At 42.0% G+C, this 21,845-nt stretch overlaps 1 protein-coding gene across 1 annotated transcript in view; it reads left to right on the top strand.

Moving 5' to 3' along the window:
- The window catches only part of PDE1C (phosphodiesterase 1C), a 474,248-nt gene that overhangs the window by 136,217 nt on the left and 316,186 nt on the right, over positions 1 to 21,845 (top strand). The window contains 1 exon segment of the mRNA XM_014561810.2: positions 6,550 to 6,721. Within this exon segment, the coding sequence (XP_014417296.2) occupies positions 6,550 to 6,721 (172 nt within the window).

The following is a 21,845-nucleotide window of genomic DNA, read 5'->3' on the forward strand; positions in this document are numbered from 1 at the left end:
GTACAGTTAGAATACTGTATTCAACAGAAATTCTTGTCTTCCATTTTGGTTATGTTATCAATTTGATATATAGTTAGATTTGTTTGTTTCTGTTTGTATTCAGCTTTAGGATTTCTTTATTCCCTGTTGGTTTGATTTGATTTTTGAATATGAAAACATTTACACAGTTGAAAAGTAAAAACTGTCTGCAAATGTGAAGTCATTCTCTCATCTCTAGTGTATTCTGCCTACTCTCAAGCCATCCCCGGTAGGTAACTATTTTCATGGTTTCTGGTCTGTTATTCTTGTTTGTCTCTCTGCAAAAATACGCAAAAACGTTTCTCCTGTTTTTTCACTCAAGAGATAGCATAATACACTATCAAATACTAGGAAGCATAATATACAACTTACACTTACTGCTTTTTCCAGTACTATTAGAAATCTCTCCTTATCAGTTTATAGAGATCTTTCTCTTTGGGATATTAGTAGCCCATTATCGGTATGTAGCATAGTTAATTCAACTGACTACAAGTATGATTTGGCTAATTAAAGGGGGATTTCTCAAGCTGGGTGCAACAAATGTTGGTTACAGACAGCATGAGGACTCTGAAATTGCTGAAGGACAATTAAAAAAAATCATACGAGTCCAAAGTGAATATGTGTTAATGGTCTTATTTAACTTATTAATTGTTGAAGAAACCAGGAAGATGTTACAACTGGTTTGAAGGAGAATCTAAAGAATGACAAATACACAAGTCCATCAGGGATGCTGAGATGAATTTGCTTATTAGATGTAAAACTCGCAAAACATATCAGTATCTACAGGGCAGTAACCAGTTGCATCCCGTGGGACACACTTTGCATTTCTCTAAACAAAAATCATTTGCATTACTCTCAGTTTTCTCCAATTTATACAACTGTGAAATATCTACGAGATAATAGAAAATGGAGATAACTGAAATGGGTGAGCTAGGCAGGGAACCTACTAAACTTTTTTGTCCATTTCAAAGTCTTTAACTATTTTTCTTGACGTTTATGGAGGGGATGGGGATGAGGGGTAGGGGAAAACAAATTCATTTTCCCAAAGACTGGCTCTAGTCTGAACCAGTTAGTAGCTGCCTTGCATTTTTCGGCCTCTCCAAAGCTTCTTGAGGGCAGGATTGTGATGATGTAATTAAAGTTTCTGTGTGTCTGAAGCATTCAGCTCAGAGTTCTGAAGTGCTCTGCACTGGCCAAGAGTTTTGGGGCACAAACGTGAATCTCATTCTGTTGATGGTTGGTATGCATCAGTAGACTCATGCTCCAGGTGTATTCGCACTTCTTGAGTCTTCCCATTTTGTGCTGTGTTGTTCACCTAAAGTAGACTGTTGTCAGTAATTTACCTTCTGAAAGAGGTTAAAACAGAAATAGCAAAATTCTCCTCATAATGCTTCATGTGATGCCGGCTTCCTGGATCTCTCTGGGGTTTGTGCCTTAGGGCCAGGTTATAGGTGAAATGGCACTAATGAGCTGTTATAATTAGATCCTTGTGGACAGAGCCCAAGTTCTACTTAATTACAGCTTTATCAAGTCAGATAATGGCTGGAACACTCCAGGACAGGGCTGAAGATTAAACATTGCTCTTCTTTAAAACATTTACTATTTTTGTTCTTTAAAATTATTGTTTGGGTTCGGTGAGAAGGATAATTTTCCCCCCCCACTTTATCATGCTGTGAAAAATTTTATCTCAGTCTTGATAGAAGTGTTGACTGAAATAGAGTATTCTCATTTGAATCATGTATTCATCATCTGCATACTTCCTCTTCATAAATATGGAGAGGATCTTTGTTTATATTTTCTATCTTGAAATACAACCTTTAGAACACAGTTCAATTATGGACCCACGAACTGCTCTGCCCCCAGCATTTTCTGATGGCATCGCAGTCTGCCTGGCTGCTTTAACAGAAGCCACCTCTCTCTTCTTTACCCTCTGCCCCCAATCAGTTACTAAATCCTACTAATTCTGGTTGCTTATCTCCTCAATCCACCTAATTTCCTCTGTCTTCATTATCACCAGGCTATTCCAGACCCTTTATTTTCTCACGGCCAATTTGCCTTCTGGCTGATCACCCGGTTCTACTCCCGTGCACACCTCCCAACTGGAACATCCTCTGTGTTGCTGGTTCCCAACATTTTCTTGAGCAGAGGCCTCCTCCCCCATCTTTTAAAGTTAAGAAACAAAACAAAACAAAACAAAACAAAACAAAAAACAAATCATGACTATCCCATGAGAGTAATTGTTCTCCGGGCTCTCAAAGGTCAAGAGAAATACAGGCCATTTCCACTTTCTAAGTTTCCCAGAATATTAAAAATGTTGGGAAATGCCAAAATAAGTTATGAAAATTGTAGTATGTTGTAACTGTTTGCATTTAACAAATTAATAACTTTAACATGAGAAAACTGTGCAATGTAATTATGCCTTTTACAAGATAATTGGAGGATTTATTAAAAAATCAATTGCCACTGCCTTATAGATGGTAGTGTTTGGATATGGGGAACACCTTTATGTTAATGTGATAGCACACATGTAACATTTAGGAATGCACTTGGCTGTAGACAGCTGAAGGCCTAAGAATGTGATAGGTAGGTATTCATATGTCTTGTATCCAGAAATCTGGAGATGGAAGAGACCAGGGAAGCCGTTCAACTGTGTGGTCAGAGACCCAGGTTCTTTCTACCTTTTTGCTTCTCCATATGTAAGATTTTGGCTTTTTTCATAATGCTTGTCACCTCTTGGTCACAAGATGGTTGCTATAGCTCTCACACATGTCCACTTTCCGGGAGGAAGAATTAAAAAGGGCCAAGGAATAAAAAAGGAAAGGGAAAATTTAAAGGGACAAAAATATTTTTCTCCTGTTGAGATTTTACTTTTTTATTCAGAGAGGCACTAGTCCCAGGAATTTCTACTTACATTTCATTGGCCAGAATTATAACACACGTTTAGCCATAGTCATAAGGGAGGCTGGGAAATTGAGTATATTGTTTTTTAGCTTCCTTGGATGAGGAAGGTAAGTGAAAAGGGAGTTGAGCATGAATGTTGCGTGAATCCTATTTATAGCTTCTGCCACAGTCTTCTTTTAAGCTTGCCAGTGTATCTTTGTAGCTGTTGGTACAACTTCTGGAGGTGTGATCCCATGTCCATCTGGGACCTCTAATGCAGAGCTTTACTGGACCACATGGCTCTTCTGATTCACTGAGAAAACGGTGGAAAAGCTGTCATGAATTCGTTAGTGCTTTTACATAAATTTATAGTTTATTAATCACACCTATATATATTTAAAAATCAGTCTTATATGAAGACTTTGTTACTTTGCCTGTAGATACAGTGGACTCATGGACCTCTTCATGTAGCCCTCGTATTCCCCATGGGTCCACTGCTCTACCGCACATTGGTTTCCTTTCCGGAGCACAGAAATGGTCATGTCATCATGACCTTGGTTAAAGATCTTTAGTTCTTTTTTGCCCAAGGAAGTAATTCTAAGATGATTAGCATTTTATTCAAGACACTTTATAACCAATCTTTGGCCTTATCTCTGGTCACAGCCCTCTCGCTTTGCTGCAGCCTTAACAAACCGCTTTGTTGTGCCTCTGAGCCTTTGCACTTGCTGTTTGCCCTGCATATTCTCCTCTCTCTTCTCCACCTGCGGAAGATCTGTTCCTGCTTTAGACCTGTATCGGATGTCATGTTCTCTGCATAGCTTCCCCAGGGGCCTGAGGCAGGGTGACTGAGCACTTTCCTCCGGTAGCACTTTCTTTGCCCCTAACTTATAATGCATTGCCCATTTGCTGTGATTGCTTATGGTTTGACTCATTCCCAAGGGAACCAGTTTCATTCATCTTTCTGTTTCTAGAGCCCAGAATGGAAACTGGCATATTGAGGGAATTCAATATGTGTATATTGAATGAATAAATGAAAGAGTGAAGGGAAATGGGCAGGGAATTTATTGTAAAGCCTTCATTTAGATCAAATTTGAGAAAATAGGCTGCAGCTTTTGTTCTTCTTCCTAGATCCAGACCTTAGTTAACATAGAATAGACAGACCTTCATTAAATAGAACCAGACTTTCATTAATAGGACCAGATCTTATTAAGACATAAGTTCAGGAATGAAAATGCTGTCTTGAATTTCAGAAGTTGGAGGTGTTTGTTTCCTGCCACTAATGTGCTTTAGTTTTCTCTTAGTTGACACAAAAGCAGTTTGGATGTGGGACACCCAAAAAGGTCAGTCGTGACCATGGTCATTAAAAGAGTCATTTGTGGACCTGTGGGTGTCCTTGGTGAAGGTTCAGGGATCCTTGTGAGGTGCTCCCTTTTGTATGTAAAGTTCTTTCGATCTTAGCTGGACAACAAACCATGATGATTTCCTCTGTTGTGGGCTACAGGTGGTTGTTCAGGGAGGCATCCCCATGTGTGTACAAATCTGTTCTCTAACCACCAATCACATGCATGTGCATTAGTTGGCACTGCTCCTTTCTTCTCCATGCACACCTTCTCATGCCGCATAAAGAGCCTTTGTGTGAATTAGAATATACTTCTGCATGGATGGAGTAGAAAAAGTCAATCCCTTCTAGATGGACACAGCTCCGTGGGTGCATAACTTGGAGATTTGACAGTATATCTGACCAAAGAGAATGGCTTTCTTTCCTCTGGGAAGAGCATAACCAGCACTAACCAATGGTAATGGCCATGCCCTCAGGCTCTACTTAAAAAAAAAACTTACTCATAGACTTTTAAAATAATGACTGTTTACTTTTATTATTTATTTGTATTTGTATAATAATTTTTAATTTTAGATTTTTAGATTTACAGACAATTTGCAAAGATAGTACAGAGTTCTCCTATACCCCCTACGCAGTTTCCCCAGTGACTAACTTCTTGTGTTAGTATGGGACATGTGTCACAATTAATGAACCAATATTGATACGTTATTATTAGCTAAAGTACGTACTTTGTTCAGATTTCCTTTGTTTTTATATAGTGTCCTTTCTGAGTTTCAAGACTCCATCAGGATACAACATTTAATCATCATGTTTTCTTAGGCTCCTTTAGGCTGTGACAGTTTTTCCGACTTGTGCTCTGATAACCTTGGCCGTTTTGAGGAGTCCTGACTGGTCAGGTGTTTTGCAAAATGTCTCTCAGTGGAGATTTGTCTGATGTTCTTCCTATGACTAGACTAGATGTTTTACCACGTTTTATTATTTAGGTGTGGCAAGGCCAACAGATCAGGGGATGTTTGCCATTGGAAAGACAGTTTGTTAATATTCCCAGATCCCAAAAGAGAGGGTATACATCACAGCACGGAGGCCACACTGAGAAGAACTGGGGTTGTTATGAGACAGAGGGAGGGAGGAATTGTGGGCAAGGGTTTTTATTGTGGTTCTTCAGGAAGGAATGGGCATGGCAGAGTAAACAGGCTTAGGATTGGCATGTTTGAATAATTCCAGTGCTCTTCGGGGATTTGGGGCTGTCCCTAGTTGTCTAGGACCTGCCTGGGGTCATTGGGCAGGTGGATAGTGGCTCGGAGAGTGAAAGCTTGTAAGGAAGGTGGTGGGGTGTGGACTCTGGTTTGGTTGGTTTGTATCTGAAAAGCATACCCCTGGGAGAGGAACTCTTTCTGAAGAATTGAGGGGAGGTAGGTGGTAGGAAATGAGAAAGGCAGGAGGCCAAGGCAGCGTGACTTGGGCATATTACCTGTTGTGCAGAACAAGGCATGTCTGGGATATGCATGTAAGGCAGATATTAAAGCATCAAGTTTATAGAAGCTGGGAAGTGCTTAATACACTGGGGTTATATGTTTTGGGTAGAAAGAGCACATAGGTAAAGTGCCATTTTTATCACATCGTGTCAAAGTTACCCAGTATCAGTGTAACTTACCATTATTGATACTGACCTGTGATTACCTGGCTGTTCAGACCCTGTTTTATGATACTCTACCCGCTTCATGTCTGCCTTTAATGCTCATCTCGTGTTTGAAGGGCTTGTAAGGTAGGGTATCAGTAAACCCCAAGTGTAATTCTCCTTGAGTCTTGATCTTGCAGAAGAACGAATCTGTCTGTAGTGAGTTCTAGTTCTTAGACGTGGGGCCCTCTTTGGGATAGGCATCTCCGTAGAACGGAGTCTTGAGACTTGGGCCTTATGGAAGATAAGTTCACAGGGGAGACTTGTGTCTGAATATCTTTTCTGTTCTTCAAAATGGTAGTCCATTGTATGCTTCCAATTGCTGAAAATGTATCTAAGTAAATACTGACAGCTCTAGCAGGAGTTGGAGTTGATCACACTGAAATGAGACAGGAGTACTTAGCTGTGAGTTCAGTTGCTCAGAGTGTTAGCCTATTTTTCCGTATAAATTTAAAATATCCTGGTTACTTCATAAGTTGCCTGACCAGTATCTTTTAGAGCCCTCTGATGTTGGTAGAGATCATGAAAATTGTGTAAATGTTCCTGCTCTGCTTTTGAAAATCCTGACTTGGGCAAGGGAGCACATGGAGTTGGTTGGTAATTCACCTGCACCTTTTTTCCCCTCGTGCCTCAGGGTCTAAGTCACAGAACTGTCTGTGGAACTCTCTCATCGATGGACTCACAGGGAATGTCAAGGAAAAGCCACGGCCAACGATTGTCCACGACCCCCGACCCCCAGAGGAAATCCTAGCTGATGAACTGCCTCAGCTTGACAGCCCGGAAGCCTTGGTGAAAACATCCTTCAGGTTTGGTGGATTGCAACTCAGTTTGTTCCTTCCTATTTGTTTGTGGAGTTATTTCAGTCCAGTTGGATGCAGTGGCCAGCAAATTACCTCATTTCTTTGCACTGAGTAAATTAGAATTGATGAAGTGTGTTGGAATTAATGCTCATTGGACTTCTGGCTGGATTTCCTGAATGTAATGAAGACCGTATCAGTAGTTAAGTTGCTGTTGATATTTAATTGGTATTGGCATTTAAATGCTGAGGCATAGGATTTACTGATGTTGGCAATTTGAGTTGGATTAATGAGTCTTTGCTTCAAAGGAGGATGACGCGGGGAGATAAGTGTGCAGAGAAAAAGCACGTGTGGGCATTAATGCCGCCCCGTATCTTTAGAGCCCCTTGCTGAGGGAAGGTTTCTAGTTGTCCGAGATGTGAGAGCTATTGCCTCCTGACATGAAGCGAGAATCTTCTTGTGTGGTTTCCCAGGTGGCTGTTTAGTCTGTCCTTGTTAATTGTTCAGTCTTGCCTCTTCCTGCAAAGGGCTCTTTTATTTTTGTTTTGTTCTTACTCCATTTTCAGTGTGACTGTGCCCCTTACCTTCTCACCCATATTAAATAAAAATCAATCTAGGTATGGATGTGGTGTATAAAAGTGATTTTTTTTCCCCTCAACTGGCCTTTCAAACTCACTTTTGAAATACACAGTCATACTGGTATGAGAAATGAAGACTGAATGATTTTGCCAGCCTGTCTTCCTCCCCTCTTCTTCCCATTGTCCTAATCATACTTCTTCATTTTTCTTTCCATTAAATAAGGCTTTCATACTCTCCATGTGTCTAGGAGAACATATGAACCTCCCTTTTCTTCCCTCATGAACAAATCAGACAACTCTTGGAGTCCATGAAATATATTTGAAAAATGTGCTCTGTTTTGGATCCAGGTGATGTGTGTAATCGCCCGGTAAAAGCCATTTCATTGTGTGAAGATTCTTAGTGTAGACTGACTTATAGACGAATTCTGAAAAGGAGTGATGAATAGGGGTTTGGAGTTCTTTATATAATGTGACTGACGCCGTGGTGGGACAAGAATTGCAAGGCAAATGCTTTCCTTATTCCTAGTGAGGGTTTGGTTACTGCGCTGTGAGCTTTAAATAAAATAAAACCTTCTCAAGTAGAGAGAAGTACATTCTCTGAACCTGCGATTCTCTGCAGGTGACTGTGGTGGGAGGGGTGGGGTGAATGGTTTTCGTGATCGGTGTGTTCTCATCTCCAAGTGTCTCTGGTGGAGTCAATGCCTTCACATAAAGCCTTCTTGAAGCTACTCCTTCCACACCAGACTGGGTTCACAGTCATCTTCAGTGAATAGCTAAAGAGTTGCTCTCAGGAAAAGAACATCGGATTTGCTGCCCAACTCTGTTACCATCACCCCTTCTCTTTGCATTCCCAGAAGATGTACTGATGGCTCTGAACTTCAGTGCTCTGCTAGTTGTATTATATACCAATGTCTTTCTTCCAGAAAGAGATTAAATTATAAATTTGTTAAGGTCAGACCTATTTCTGGTTCCTTATAGCACTTGGTGCAGTAGGAAAAACCCAACAGGTATAAATATGCCATCCTATAGCAACGGAGGCCAGAAATGTATTGGCATTTGTTATTCATCGATCTTCTTAATACAACTGTGCTATTCTGGAACCATTCTTTCTTCCAGAGAAGATAGTTGATTTCAGCAGCAATGTTAGAGGGTAAATATTCTCTAAAGCAGTTGTCCTTAACTGTGGTAGTGATGTCAGTTGTAAGATTTGTTGTGCATAAATTACTATAAGCAAAATGTGGGAACAGCCTACTTATCAAGAAATAAATTAGAGGAGAGTCCGGGTTGCTCTTGTGATAATGCCACTTGTTTTCTATATGCCTTTTGGATTGCAGAGAAGGAATGAGTTATAGCTGGATTTTAAATAATGCTAATAGGAATATATCACTGTGCACCCCCCGCACATCCCCTTTCACTCCAGGAGTGAGAAAACCTGAGAATTGCTGACTCTTAATGTTAGTGACTCTAGGAAATCTAGGAAGAACGGTGGGTTACACCCCCACATTTTTAAACTTCAGGGGCGCATCCATAGTTAGTGCTCTCAATCGCTAAAGTTACTTCTTTAACCAAGCAGTGCAGTCTTCCCTCTGCTGAGATGGAGGTGTTGGGTTCTTTTCCTTTCTTCTTTTTTGTGGGGGGAAGTAATTAGGTTTATTTCTTTCCTTGGTTCTAGAAGGGGTACTAGGGATTGAACCCAGGACCTCAGAGGCATGCTAAGCATGCGCTCCACCGCTGAGCTATACCCTACCCCCCCGTTGGGTTCTTTTTTCTGATTCTGAAATTCAGAGCCTCTTAGCCACCGTGCCTTCTGGGTGTGGGTGTGCATGTGAACACATTTATGCGCACCCCTGCACACAGTTAAGGGGTCTGGGCATGTGATTGTGAACATCCTGCCCTCCTCAGTTCTAGAGGGTCTGTTTGCTGAGGTGGGACACACAGGTCTCATGAATTCATATCATCTGTCCTCATACCTTTTCTGTTGGATCGTTACCACTGAGCAACACTGGAGAAGTGGTAGTGTTGGTTACTCTCTTCTGTTTCTCCTTGTTCACACTTGGGGGGCATTTGGAACCTGGGGCTGGGAAATATGGTCATCAGCTTTTATTATCAGATAAGGTCCAACTTACAATGATAATAAGCCCAATGTGCCAAATTATCAGAAAGTCCAGTCTTTTCTTGGGGTTCTTCTCCCTAACTGTGTCCCAGGACCCTCATGCATACTGATGGTGGTTTAAGACAGCCCTCATCCTGCTCTGCCTCTTGCCACCTGCCATGGAAATGGGATCTCACGTTGAAGGTGGACTTTCTGACCTCAGTGAAGTTATGTCTATGTTGTTACTAGTCCAGATAGCCTCTTGCTTGTAATGTCTCCTTCTGCTGGCTTCTGTAGTCCTTTTCTGACACCTGGCCTCAGTCAGCACTACCACAGCTTCTCAGATGTGGTTGAGAATCTTCATTTCATTTCCCCCAGAAATCTTTTCTACATCTTTGTAAGTATGTGGAGACAGTTATATGTAAGCCACTCTCATAACAAAGTGTGCACTTGTTTTATATTTGCTTAATATTTTCATTCAAGTAGTTCTTTCTAGATGAAAGGGACAGTTTGCCCTAGATTAAATTCTGTTCTGTAGTCCCCAAGATAGGAAGTGTTTATACATTTGTAAATGGTAGATGTTTTTCAAAAAAGTTTCAAAAGTTTGTATGTTTCAGTCTCCCCTAGGCTCCCTGTTACAACAGTAGGTGTTCTTGTATGGCCAGGCACAACCCTAACAACCCACAGATGACAGCCCTGTTAGAGACGAAGAAACTGGCCCAGAAAGGTAGAGCTGATAGTTCTGATTGAATTAAAACACAAACGAGTAAGGGCAACTGATTATAAATTGGTGGTCACCAGTGGCAGAAGTAAGGGGTAATTTGCATAGACTTTAGGTCCTCCTTCATCTTTATCAGCCCCCAGAATCTCACTCCAGATAAATATATCATCTATAAACTCACATGAAAAGCATGTTTGTGATGCACCTGCAGCTTCAAAGTCACTCTTCTTCCAACCAAACGACCACTGGTTGCCAACACTTTCTGTTTACATGTCAGTTAGCAGTGATGCCAGAGGCTGTAGCAGAAAGTCAGAATTAGATACACAGGTTTAGTAATAAAGATTTTGGAAAATTAGAGGCACCATCTCTTTTCTCTAAGGCTTGAAAGTTGATAGTTGAGCGTGTACAAGTATCATCTCAAAGCTGAATTCTTTCCCTGACACCCTGTCCTCCAGTCCTTCTCTTTGCAGGACAGTACTGATGAGGCACACGTTCCATCTCCTGGGAGAATGAGACCAGTGCTTGAAGGGAAAGGTCTCTGGGAAGTGTCACAGCCAGTGTCTCTGGGTACTATCACAATTTTGTGCTGTGTTTTTCTATGGACTTTAATCTTTAATCCTCATGAAAGGGACATTCTAAGCTACCCAGGTAGGAAAATTCGGCTTCTCACGGTGGCTGTGTTGGGCGTTAGTCTCAGTTCTGTTACCACTGGCAAGCTGCTTCATCTCTTTCTTCATCTTTGAACCTCTGTTTTCTTAACTGTCACATCTGGGGGTTGGACCAGAACAATAGTTCTCAAACTTGAGAGTGGATCACAGTCACCTGGAGGGCTTATTCAAATGGTTCTCTGGGCTCACCTCCAGGCCTGGGTGGGGTCCTAGAATTCCCTTCCTAATAAGCTTCAGTGGTGCTGATGCTGCTGGTCCAGGGACCATACTCAGCCACTGGACTAGATGATATTTAATATCCCTTTGACGCTAGAATATTTTGCTATGTTAATTTGAGCAGGGCATTTATTTAATCTGGCCCCAGTTTCTTTGTATTTCAAATAGGAATAAAGATGCCTACTTCTCAGGGTTGTTGGGAGGCTTTAAAGGAGATAATATACATGAAAGAGACAAGCACAATATCTGGCACCCAGAGTGCGCTCAGTAAGTGCTGTGTATTCCTGCTCGGCACCCCCTGGAAACCTTGCGTGCTTTTGAGTGTCTACACACAGAGTATTCAAGATCAGATTTGGGTTTTGTGGCTCCAGATGCAGACACTGTGGGCTCTGAAAGCTCACTAAGCCTCCGGCATGAGAAGTCTGCTTTCAAAACCAAAGATTTTTGTAAAGAAGCATGTGGGAACCTTTACTATATAAAAAAACTTCTTTGTCTGGAAAGTAGGTGCTCCTGGCACCTGCACCCCAGATGCCTGTTTTCATTGTTCCTCAAGACCCGTCCCTTTGAACCTATTGTTCTGCTCAGGTTTTTCTTGAAAGAGATGAGAGAGTACACTGAACCTGGAGCTTAAGGAAGACAGACCAGTCCAGCCAGTCTGATTAGTGACAGGAATCTCAGTACTTGCCACTAGAGGACCCAAGAGAACAGGAGAGAGCTGGCTGCCCAGCACTCTTTCTCCCCAGCTTCTAGTGTGCACATTTGCAAAGGTGAGACCCAGCCCAGACGGTACAGTAAGTCAAGGAAACCAGTATTGACCAGGTGTCTGCTATGTCCAGGAACTGTACATTCATTTGCTCTTTTAATCTCCCTAAACCTTGGCATGGTGAATATTGCTATCCCAGTTGTACTGATCAGGAAACTGAGACTCAGAGAGATCAAGTCACTTAGCCAAAGCCACCCAGCGAGTGGCAGAACTGAAATTTTCAACCCAGTCCACTTGGCTCGAAAGCCTTACCTTTCCACTGTGTTCTACTACCACCACATCACCTTGGCTTTCCTGCTTCTGGGTTTGCTGTTGGTGAAATAAGAGTGTGATTGGTTCTACTAATTTGGATGCGTAGTTTGAGGCTTATCTTATGTTCTGTTGCACTAAATCCTTTTTATAGTCCAGACTTATGTTTTTAATCCACCTACCCCTTTTGGATAGGGAACCTTTAAGGCAAACTTTATGTCCAACAAATTCCTTGAGGGATCCTATTAAATCCAGATTCACATTCAGTAGGTCTGTGTTTTTAACACATTCCCAAGTGATGTGATCCAAGGACCACCTTCTAAGGAGTGAGGCATGGGCTTTGGAATAACACAGGTATGAATTTGCAAACGCTCTTCTAAACTATGTGATTTGAGTCCTGGTTTTGATTCTCAGTTTCCTCATTTTACAAATGAAGACAGTGAGATAACAACACTGGCTGTGGGTGCTGTTGCTAGGATTAAGTGGGCTGTGACTATGACAATCCCTAAATCTTTCTCTCCTGGTCTTCAAAACCCTGGTTAGGAGTGGATTGATCCTCCACACCTTGATCCTTTCTTCTGTGACTGGGTTGGGCAGGGAGCCCCAGGCTGGGAATATGAGCCCCATGGGTGCTTTGCGAGCATGGCACGCCACTGGCCTGACCTCCTTGGGCAGTAGTGGAAATTCTGAAGCCCCAGTGCATGGGCCATCTCAGTTAAGTTACTTTGAATTATATGACTTGACCTAGGTTGAGGTGCTAGGCTCAGACAATTTTGCATTTGGAAAAAGAGCATGCTCACTCCCTAGAGCATCACTGGGGGCTTAAGGAGCTTCTCTTCCCACATAGAATGGACTTATTTGGGCTTTGGCAAAAGCGTTCCTGATTCTTTACATAGCTTACTAAGAATATGTCCCAGAGAGCAGAACTGCATTGAGCCAACACCCTCCGCTGCAGATGAGATTAAGGCCTTGTTAGATCTCATATAATGGATTGTGTTTTCCATGCAGAATTAAATCGTTGAAGTCATCCTCATTTTGGCTTTTGGCAGCCATTTTTCTGTCAGGGGCTGTAGCCAAGAAGTCAGTTTCTGACTTGATTACTTTCAGGAAATGTGCAATCTGGCTGATGATATGGCGTGGTGTGGGGTAGCGTCCCCTGCAGCTTCAGATCCCACCCCGGGATGAGTCATGGGTTAAAATTCCCCATTAGCTCATGGGAAGTCTGGTCATACATCTTTCTCTATCACCATATGTTGGTCACCCACTGGGAACTTCACAGACCCCTACGTCCATGACTTAGTGCTGCCTCCCTAGAGTTGACGTTTTTTCCTTTCTAGTCTTTACTAATCAGTAGAGTCTTACTCAAGTCTGTGAAGTGTAAAAGTAAAAGAATGAATTCTGATTTTTCTTAAAACTCAGGATAGTTTCTATTGCATCTTTGGCTTCCCACAAGGGAAATATTTAGGCTTCTCTTTGTAAGCAAGTGTTTACAGACAGATTTTCCAGTGTTGGAAATTGACAAAAGCATATATCGAGTAGACATTCTTCCTGGTCCCTCCCCTAGTACTTTTGGGGAAAAGGGAGCTTGTCTCTGTGGTGGCCTTGGGAACACACCTCTCACATCTCTGCCCACAGAGAATGTATTTGACCCATGGCCCCAGCTTCTGTGTGAGGCTGTTTGTTCCTGTGATGGTTGAGGCTCTGTTTCTCAAGGGCACTTTCAACCAATGGCTGAGAACGTCGGGGATCCTAAGGGTGGCCATTCTTGGGAGACACCAGACTCCTCTGACAGTATCATTCACTTAAGGATTCCTGGATGGCCTTTCTGAACTTTGTTTAGACCTGCACTGCAACCTAAGATACTGCCACTTAACCTCCTTCCTTCTCTCCTTCACTGGGAGTCAGACGTCATCTCGCCTCTCCCTGCCTCCCCTGGCTCCTTCCCTATTTTCTTTTACAGATGTTACCCCTGATAAACATCAAAACTAAGGTTTCCTGGCCTGTAGCACAGGAAGAGTAATGGAGCTGGAGAACAGCATGGGGTCTAAACACCTATGGAGGAAGTGCATGGACAGTCTTGGGCAGAAACTTGTGAAAATGTATTTTCCGGCATGGATTAGAACAGGGACCACTGTATTCCTATTACTTCCAAATGCAGAATAGCTAATGGTTATTGAATAGACAACCCCGAAACTGTAGTCTAGCTGCTTGCCATTTGTTGATTACTGTTAAGTGCATCCAGAGGTGAATTTGCTAAGATGAATTACCTCCAGACCCCAGAGATCAGCTTGGTTGGGGAAGGATGGTTATTTGAACAAGAGCTGCAGACGTGCTTGTCCTCACTTGAAAGAGGTAATGATTCTGGCTCAGGTGATGGGGTCAAGTACTTGGAGGCAGGTGCATTGCAGGCTTCCCAAGAATATAACTTGTGCACACTCTGCCAAGTCAGAAACAAGAAGATATGAGTCAAATAGCAGACTTGGATTAAGAATCCAAAAACCTTGATCTGTTCATCAGTTTAATTTTTTGAAAATGGTCCAGATTGAGAATTAGAAAAGGGTGATTGAAAGGAGCTGAGTTATATTGATTAAATTTTATATTTTTTCCAGTGTTCTTCTAATTATTCTATCTTTGACCATGTCTGGCTATGTCATTAAGTTGGGTTTCCTTGGTCATTAAGTTACCATGGGTGGCGGTGGATCAGGCTGTCGTGTCTAGCCCTAAGCCAATTTGTAGGTACCTATATTGTTTTTCAAAAAACTATTTTGACAATTTTTAAGCCTTCAGAGAAGTTGTCAGAGTAGTAAAGTCAACAACTGTTTATCTTCCACCTAGGGTCACCTTTGCTTGCTTGCTATCCAATCCATCATCTGTTTATCTTTTGTTTTTTCTGAATCTTTTGACCTTTAGTTGTAGACATCATGACTTTTCAGCTTTAACTTGTGTCTCTTAGGAATGAGACCATTTTCTTACATGGCCACAGTATAATTACCAAATTCAGGAAGCTTATCTTTGATATAACACTGTCTTTTAAGGTACAGCTCACATTCAGATTTTACCAAATGTTGCAATAATGTCATTTATGACAACCTTTTTTTCTGATTCAGGACCCATTCCTGATGCACATGTTACATTTAGTTGTCATGTCTCTTTAGTCCTTTAACTGCAAGCAGTTTTTTAGCCTTTCTTAAACAGGTGATATGTTTTGTGCTGCAGAATGTTCCTCAGTTTGGGATTGTCTGATCATTGCCTTGCAGTTCGGTTCAGGTTATTCATGTTGACAGGAATACCATATAAGTGATGTAGATGTTGTGTCCTCAGTGCAGCAATAGGAAGAGGGTTGTTGATTGTCCCAATACTGGTGGTGTTAACTTTGATTATTTGGTTAAGGTTGTTTACCCCAGTTTGTCTACTGTAAAGGTGCATTTCTCCCCTTCGTACATAATAAGTAATCTGTGGGGAGATAAATTTGAGAAGATGTATGTAGATTACCTCTTCCCTAACAGATGTAATGCAATTGTTTTAGTGTTACTTGATGATTCTTGCCTGAATCAGTGATAATTTCTAACTCGGTTATCCTTCTCCATTTATCAAATGACATTTGATGGTAAATAAGAGCTTTCCCTTTCTCTGCCTCTCTTGCTCCCTTTCTGGATTGTAGTATCAGTATGAATCCTGGATTCTTCTTTCATCCAATGCTTTAAAAGCCATTATATCTTCATCCTACTTGGAGCTTGGGAGGGCTTTTGTGGGGAGAAAGGACGCAAAGAGGGGTGGTATGGTGGTCCTTCAGTCCCGCACTGCTGGCAGGGGCTCCTTGGGGTCCTTTAATCTGGTGGAAGGCAGTATCTTGACCTGAGCCTGTTGGTGCCACTGGAATTGTGGGAAGCTGCAGAGTGGAGAGAGTGACATGGAGTGGGTTGGGGGAGGTGTTACTTAGCCAGAGAGAGGAATTTGAATGTATTGTCTGGACTTTTAACCAAGCCTCTAAGTCTTTTCTTCTCACCTCTTTCTGCCGTATAGCACTGCTCCCTGCTCCCAGGTCCTCCTGGCCAGTATCTGACGTCTGTCCCAAACCCCGTGGGCTGCAGAATTGCCTACATCTTGTCACTGCTGGGTATAGTGAGAACTCCTCAGCTCTGGTTTTAATCCCAGCTCCACTCTTTACCTGCTGTGTGACCTTGAGCAGGCAGTTTAACCTGAGCCTCAATTTCCTCAACTGTTTAATGGGATTAGATATTCTTTTCCTGTGAGGGGTACCTGTGAGGAGTCAAGGGGGCCATGCATATCGAGCAGTGTGGTATCAGCAAGTGCCTTATGATTAGTAGGTAATGTGATTCAGCCTCAGCATCCTGCTTAGTGCCCTTGGCAGAGGTAGCCTTATCTCTCGACTCTGTGTTGTGTGAAGGAATTCACTTTATCTGGTTTGTCCCTTAGCACTGAGAAGCTGCTCAGACACCTGGGATGTTTGAGGTACCCTCTCCCTCTCTTTATTTTCTAGCATTTTTCTCTTAATCCTTGTGCAGTCACATTGTGTGTCATAACAGTAGCTAACCTGACTGAAGGTTATGTGTCAGGCACTCTTCTACATGCTTTATGTGCCATTCAATTTTCACAACAACCCTGAGAGATTTTAAAATTTTTATTACCTTCATTTTATAGATGGAGAAACTGAGGTAGAAAGAAATTAACTTATTGAAGGTCATACCACCAGCTGGTAGATCTGGGTGGAATTCAGAGTCACACAGTCTGGCTCTAGAACCCGCATATAACCACTGGACCACACTGCCTCCCTGGTCTAGCGTGGAGGAGTGGGTCTGGGTTGTCTGGTTTTGTTGCTGGTGTGGATTTGCTATCTAGTTAGGCTCTTGCCTCCTGCCTGCTTCTCAGTGAAGTGCCAGCATCAGCCTCCTCTCTTCATTTCCTACCATTACCTTGTGCTGAGTGTGGACTCTCATTGCATCACCAACTGGCCTGCTCCCTTCGGCTTTATTCCCTGCCTGTGCCTTCCTGCTGCAGTACACTGCTCAGCCTACAAATGCAGCTTTAGCTGCTGGAGAACTAGAAAGCCCTTCTTAAGACTTACTGCTCTCCTGGCTGTGAGCTAAAACACTTGCTCCCCATAAGCGTCTCCCATGAGCTTGTCACCAGCATCACCCTGCAGTCTTGCCAGAGCCCTTTCTTGCCAATGGCCATGAACCGTGGTGGTATGTGTGTGCAGTATGGGGACCTGGTAGAGGAAGATGGTTTAGAACTGGAGCTTGGAATCAGGCAAAGTTGAGTTTCTATCCCAATTCTGTCACTTACCGCCTTGGGAAAGTTACTCAGCTTCTTTTGGCCTCAGTTTTATTTTCTGCAAAATGGAAATAGTAGTGATAGGAAGATGGAATGAGAAAGTATATGTGAGAACCCTTAGCATAAAAATCCCTGAAATCTGAGTAAGGATGCAGTGTAGGTAGTTGTAATGTGTCACTGTTAACTTCCTGGTTTTGATAACATACTGTCGTCGTGTAAGATGTTGTCATTGCTGGAAACTGGGTGATGGGTATGTGGGAACTCTCTGTATTATTTTTGCAACGTATTGTGTGTCTACAATCATTTCAAAAAAGCTTTTAAAAAACATTTAGCGTAGTCCCTAATCTCTATTAATTGTAGTTTTTTAAATTATAAAATATCACCAAGAATTCAATTACTTGGCTCAAACTCAACTTTTTAAGGTGTGTGTGTGAGAAAGAGAGAGAGAGAGAGACAGAGAGAGAGGCAGAGAGAGAGAGAGGGAGAGAGAGAGAGAGAGAGAGAAAGACACATCTATCTAAGATAAAATAGACCAGACAGATTCTGAAATTATTTCCCTAGCCTAATGAACAGCATCAGTGGCATCACCAGAAACCACAGGCAAGTTCCCTCTGTGCTGTAATTTCATCCTCTCAGCGGAAAACCTCATGTTTTAGTACACTTAGTAACCTCTATTCTCTTCAGATTTATTATCTACCTTCCATTTCAGTGGTTCTTAATCCGGGCTGCATAGTATACTCACAAGCGACTAAACCAGTATCCCTGGGATGGGGCCGAGGCAGCTGTGTGATTTGAAAGCTGCTGTGATTTAGGGGACTGCAGCAGCCTGATGACCACTGTCCTTCCTGCCCTGCAGGGTCCCCTTCGGCCCTGTCTCCCTTCCCTCCTTCTTCCACGTCCACACTGCCTTGGTGTGTGCTGCTTCCGCAGGGCACCATTTTTCTAATGACTATCAAGGCCCTTCCTGACCATGGTTCCCAGATACAGACTTGGCTCCCTTCTCCTTGTAGTATTTATTTGCAGCGGGTGTCTGGAGTTTTGGAATGATCACAGAATGAGCACTCCCACCCCCCGAGATGCCATATGTCCATGCCATTTTAGATAACTGAAGTGTCACCAAATGTCCCTTATGCTGTCTTTCTCCAAAAGCCAGTGCAACAGAATGCAGGCGACTTGGGTGTTTTCTTTCGGGAATGGGATCCGTGGAAGTTTTCAGATGGTGGCTGGGCACGGACTGCTTTTACTTACAGTTTCAGTGGCTGACGTGTTTTTACCACCTTCCGGATAAACTCACTTTGATACGTTTCCTCAGGTTCTTAGTCACCAGTCCTCCTTTCTTCATCTTTTCCAAAATGAAATTTTGTCATAAAAATAATATAGTTGCTTTGTAGAACATTTGATAAATGGTAAAAGAAAACAATGTTGAATATAATCCCTGCTGTCATTTCAACATCCTTCCTGAAATCTTTATATCTATGCCTTATTCTTATGGTCAATAATTATAGTGTGGATACAATTTTGTATCCTAATTTTTTTCATTGACTGTTTTAAGCATTTTTCCAAGTTGTCACATAATGTGCATGTGCGTGTGTGTGTGAATACTTGGTGGATATTTAGATTGTCCAGTTTTTCATTCTTTACAGGAATGTGTGATAAAAATCCTCCCACATCCACATATTCCCATATTTTAAGCTATATCCTAAGGGTAGATAGGTAGAAGTGGAAACACTGGCTCAAAGGGCATCCTGACTCTGAGAAAACTAAACCAGAAGAGGAGCCCTGGGTGGCCCTTTTCTGTGGGGTGCCTTCCACAGTTCTAATCAGCACTGAACCCCCTAGGGTAAGTGGGATGGTGCTCGTTTCTCACAACTTTGAACTGACTGTTATTACTATTCTTTTCAAGGTAGGTTACCCTTTCCCTGAAGCTGGAGAGTGCCACTGCTGATAATTTTTGTGTCTTTTGCTATACACGCCTCACTTTTTGATACTCCTGGTAGATGTCAGTATCATCCCTCTTTTACATATGAGCAAAGTAAGTTTCAGAAGAATCAAGTGACTTGCCCAAGGGCACACAGCTGAGAAGGAGCAGAGCTAAGAGTTAAACCTGCATCATTTTGGCCCCAAAGCCTGTGTGTTTTCAGTCTCATTCCACTCCCTATCTGGTAACAGGAGCACAGAGACTAGAGTCATAAATTGTTCCTGGAGGGAAGAGTTGGGGGCAAAGAGAGGAGAAAATATGTGTCCAGGATAGACTTCAGGAAGGTTCTTACCCTCAAGGAACGAGAGTTTAGCAGGAGAAATCAATAATTACTGTATTGTGCAGTAGCATTGTTTTATTTATTAAAATAATAGTTATTTTGTATAACTAATATTAAAATATAACTAATATAAATATTGTGAAAGGAATAAACAGAGAAGATCATTTTTACAAAGTTTTATTAAAATTTAATTGACGTAGAAGAAAACTGCATGTATTCAAATAGGTACATTTGACGTTTGTATACACTTGTGAAACTGTCACTGTAATCAAGGTAATGAACACATCCATCACTCTCAAAATTTTCTTGTGCCCTTTGTAACTCCTCCTTCCAGCCCCTCCATACTCTCCCCAGTCAATCTTCAGGCAACTACTGATTTGCTTTCTGTCACTATAGATTATATTGATCACTTTGCATTTTCTAGAGTTTTACATAAATGGAACCATACAGTGTATATACTTTTAAAAACATCTGGCGTTTCCCACTTAGCCTAACTGTTTAAAGAGTCCTACATGTTTTTGCATGTATCAGTAGATCATTTCTATTTATTGCTGAGTAGTATTCTGTTGTGCAGCCATACCACGATTTGTGTATCCATTCAACTGTTGACGGACATTGGCCTTTGCCAATTTCTGTAGTGGAAATATTCCCACCATGGCCAATCTCAAGTTACCAACATGAAGTCACAGAATGTGGAGTTGGGAACAGAGACAAGAGACTATCTGCTCCATGTATTTTAGGAAATGTGTCCTGGGTAATAAGTAGGTATGGAATGGAGGAAACTGGAGCATCTCATGGGAACAGTTGGTGAGTGGAACACCTTTGTCTTGGGGAATTCTTTATCGTTCTGTTAGTGAGAATGGGGCTCCTTCCTGCTTACAAATAGATGGTTTTGGGTCTTGGCCCATATGATGGCTGAGAAACATGATTGTGTTTACAGAGACTACTTGGTTTGAAGGAAGATTTATTGCTTAAGAAATAACTATTGATTATGCGTAGGAGGGAGAACTGTTTTAAGGATTTTGTACATTTATAATTATTTTAAAGAATGAAAATAAATATATGAATCTTTTGGGGGGAGAAGCTTTCTTTAAAATACTTTACATTCCCTACCTAGACATATTGTTGAATTAACTTCATTTTAGAGAGCATGTGGACACAAAAGAGCTAATATTCAAAGTTAATAGAAAAAAATATAGGAAAAAAACGGAGCTGCTTTACTTTGTCCTTCAATATTTTATGCATCTCCCTCTCTGAACAATAATCCCTGTTTATAGGGTAATGATTTACATTGATAGTAGTACTTTTATTCCACATGATCACAAAATGTTCCTCTCTGGTCTCTTCATTCATCATTGAATAGCAGGAGTCACCTGGCAGAAACACCACCAAACCATGTGCATGGCACGAAGGAAGTCCAATCAGGGAATGTGGTGAGATATGCCACGTAGAGGAGGTGGCCTTGGAAGACAGCAATTTTTAAAAAGTAGGGGAATCAGGTCAGACATGGGCGTGGGGACTTTGGAGGGTTCATTCATTTATAATAACCATTTGTTGAGCTCCTACTATGTGCCAGGCACCATAGTAGGTACTGGGTCTAACATGGAAACAAAGCAGGCATGGTTCCTGCCCTCGCAGTGTTTATAGCTCTGATACATGGCAAGGAGCTAAGGACTTTCTTAAGCCTAGGCTCAAAGAGGCCTTCCAAAGTGACTGTTTTTATCCTAACAAAACATCAAAGAAATCATTGGACTAAAACCTCACTTTTCTGCCCTGAACAATTTAGAGCCTATGGTCTGTGAGTGTTTACCCCAGAAAGGCATTTCTGAAACGTATAGTTACCAGGCATTCCTTGAAGGTTCAAGAGATTCCTTCCCATCCCTGTCCTACACTGACTAAAGCAAAATAATGTGGAGGGTTTTTCTTTGAGGATTCTGTGCTGACCGAAGTCTCCTCACCTCCTTGTGGCTTCTGACCTTCGGGTTTTCTTCCTTGGGTTAATGTGGACGGGCACCAAGTGTAGTACAAGTTTTTAACCTGGGGTCGGGCACTCACGCATGACTTCAGGGGATCTGGGAACGTGTGAAAGAGGACCTAGGGATACATACTTTTATTGCAGGGAATCTGAAACTTGCAACAGATTGTCATGAGAATTTGTAATTCAAAAAAGCTTCAGAACCTTCAGTGTTTTGGAAAGAGCACTGAATAGGTGGCAAGTAACCTGGGCCCTTGTCTGGCCATGTATCAGGCGAGTTGTTAACTCTGGGTGCTTCAGTGTTACCATCTGCACAAC

This window comes from Camelus ferus, chromosome 7 (genome assembly GCF_009834535.1).
Source record: "Camelus ferus isolate YT-003-E chromosome 7, BCGSAC_Cfer_1.0, whole genome shotgun sequence".
Taxonomy (NCBI): domain Eukaryota; kingdom Metazoa; phylum Chordata; class Mammalia; order Artiodactyla; family Camelidae; genus Camelus; species Camelus ferus.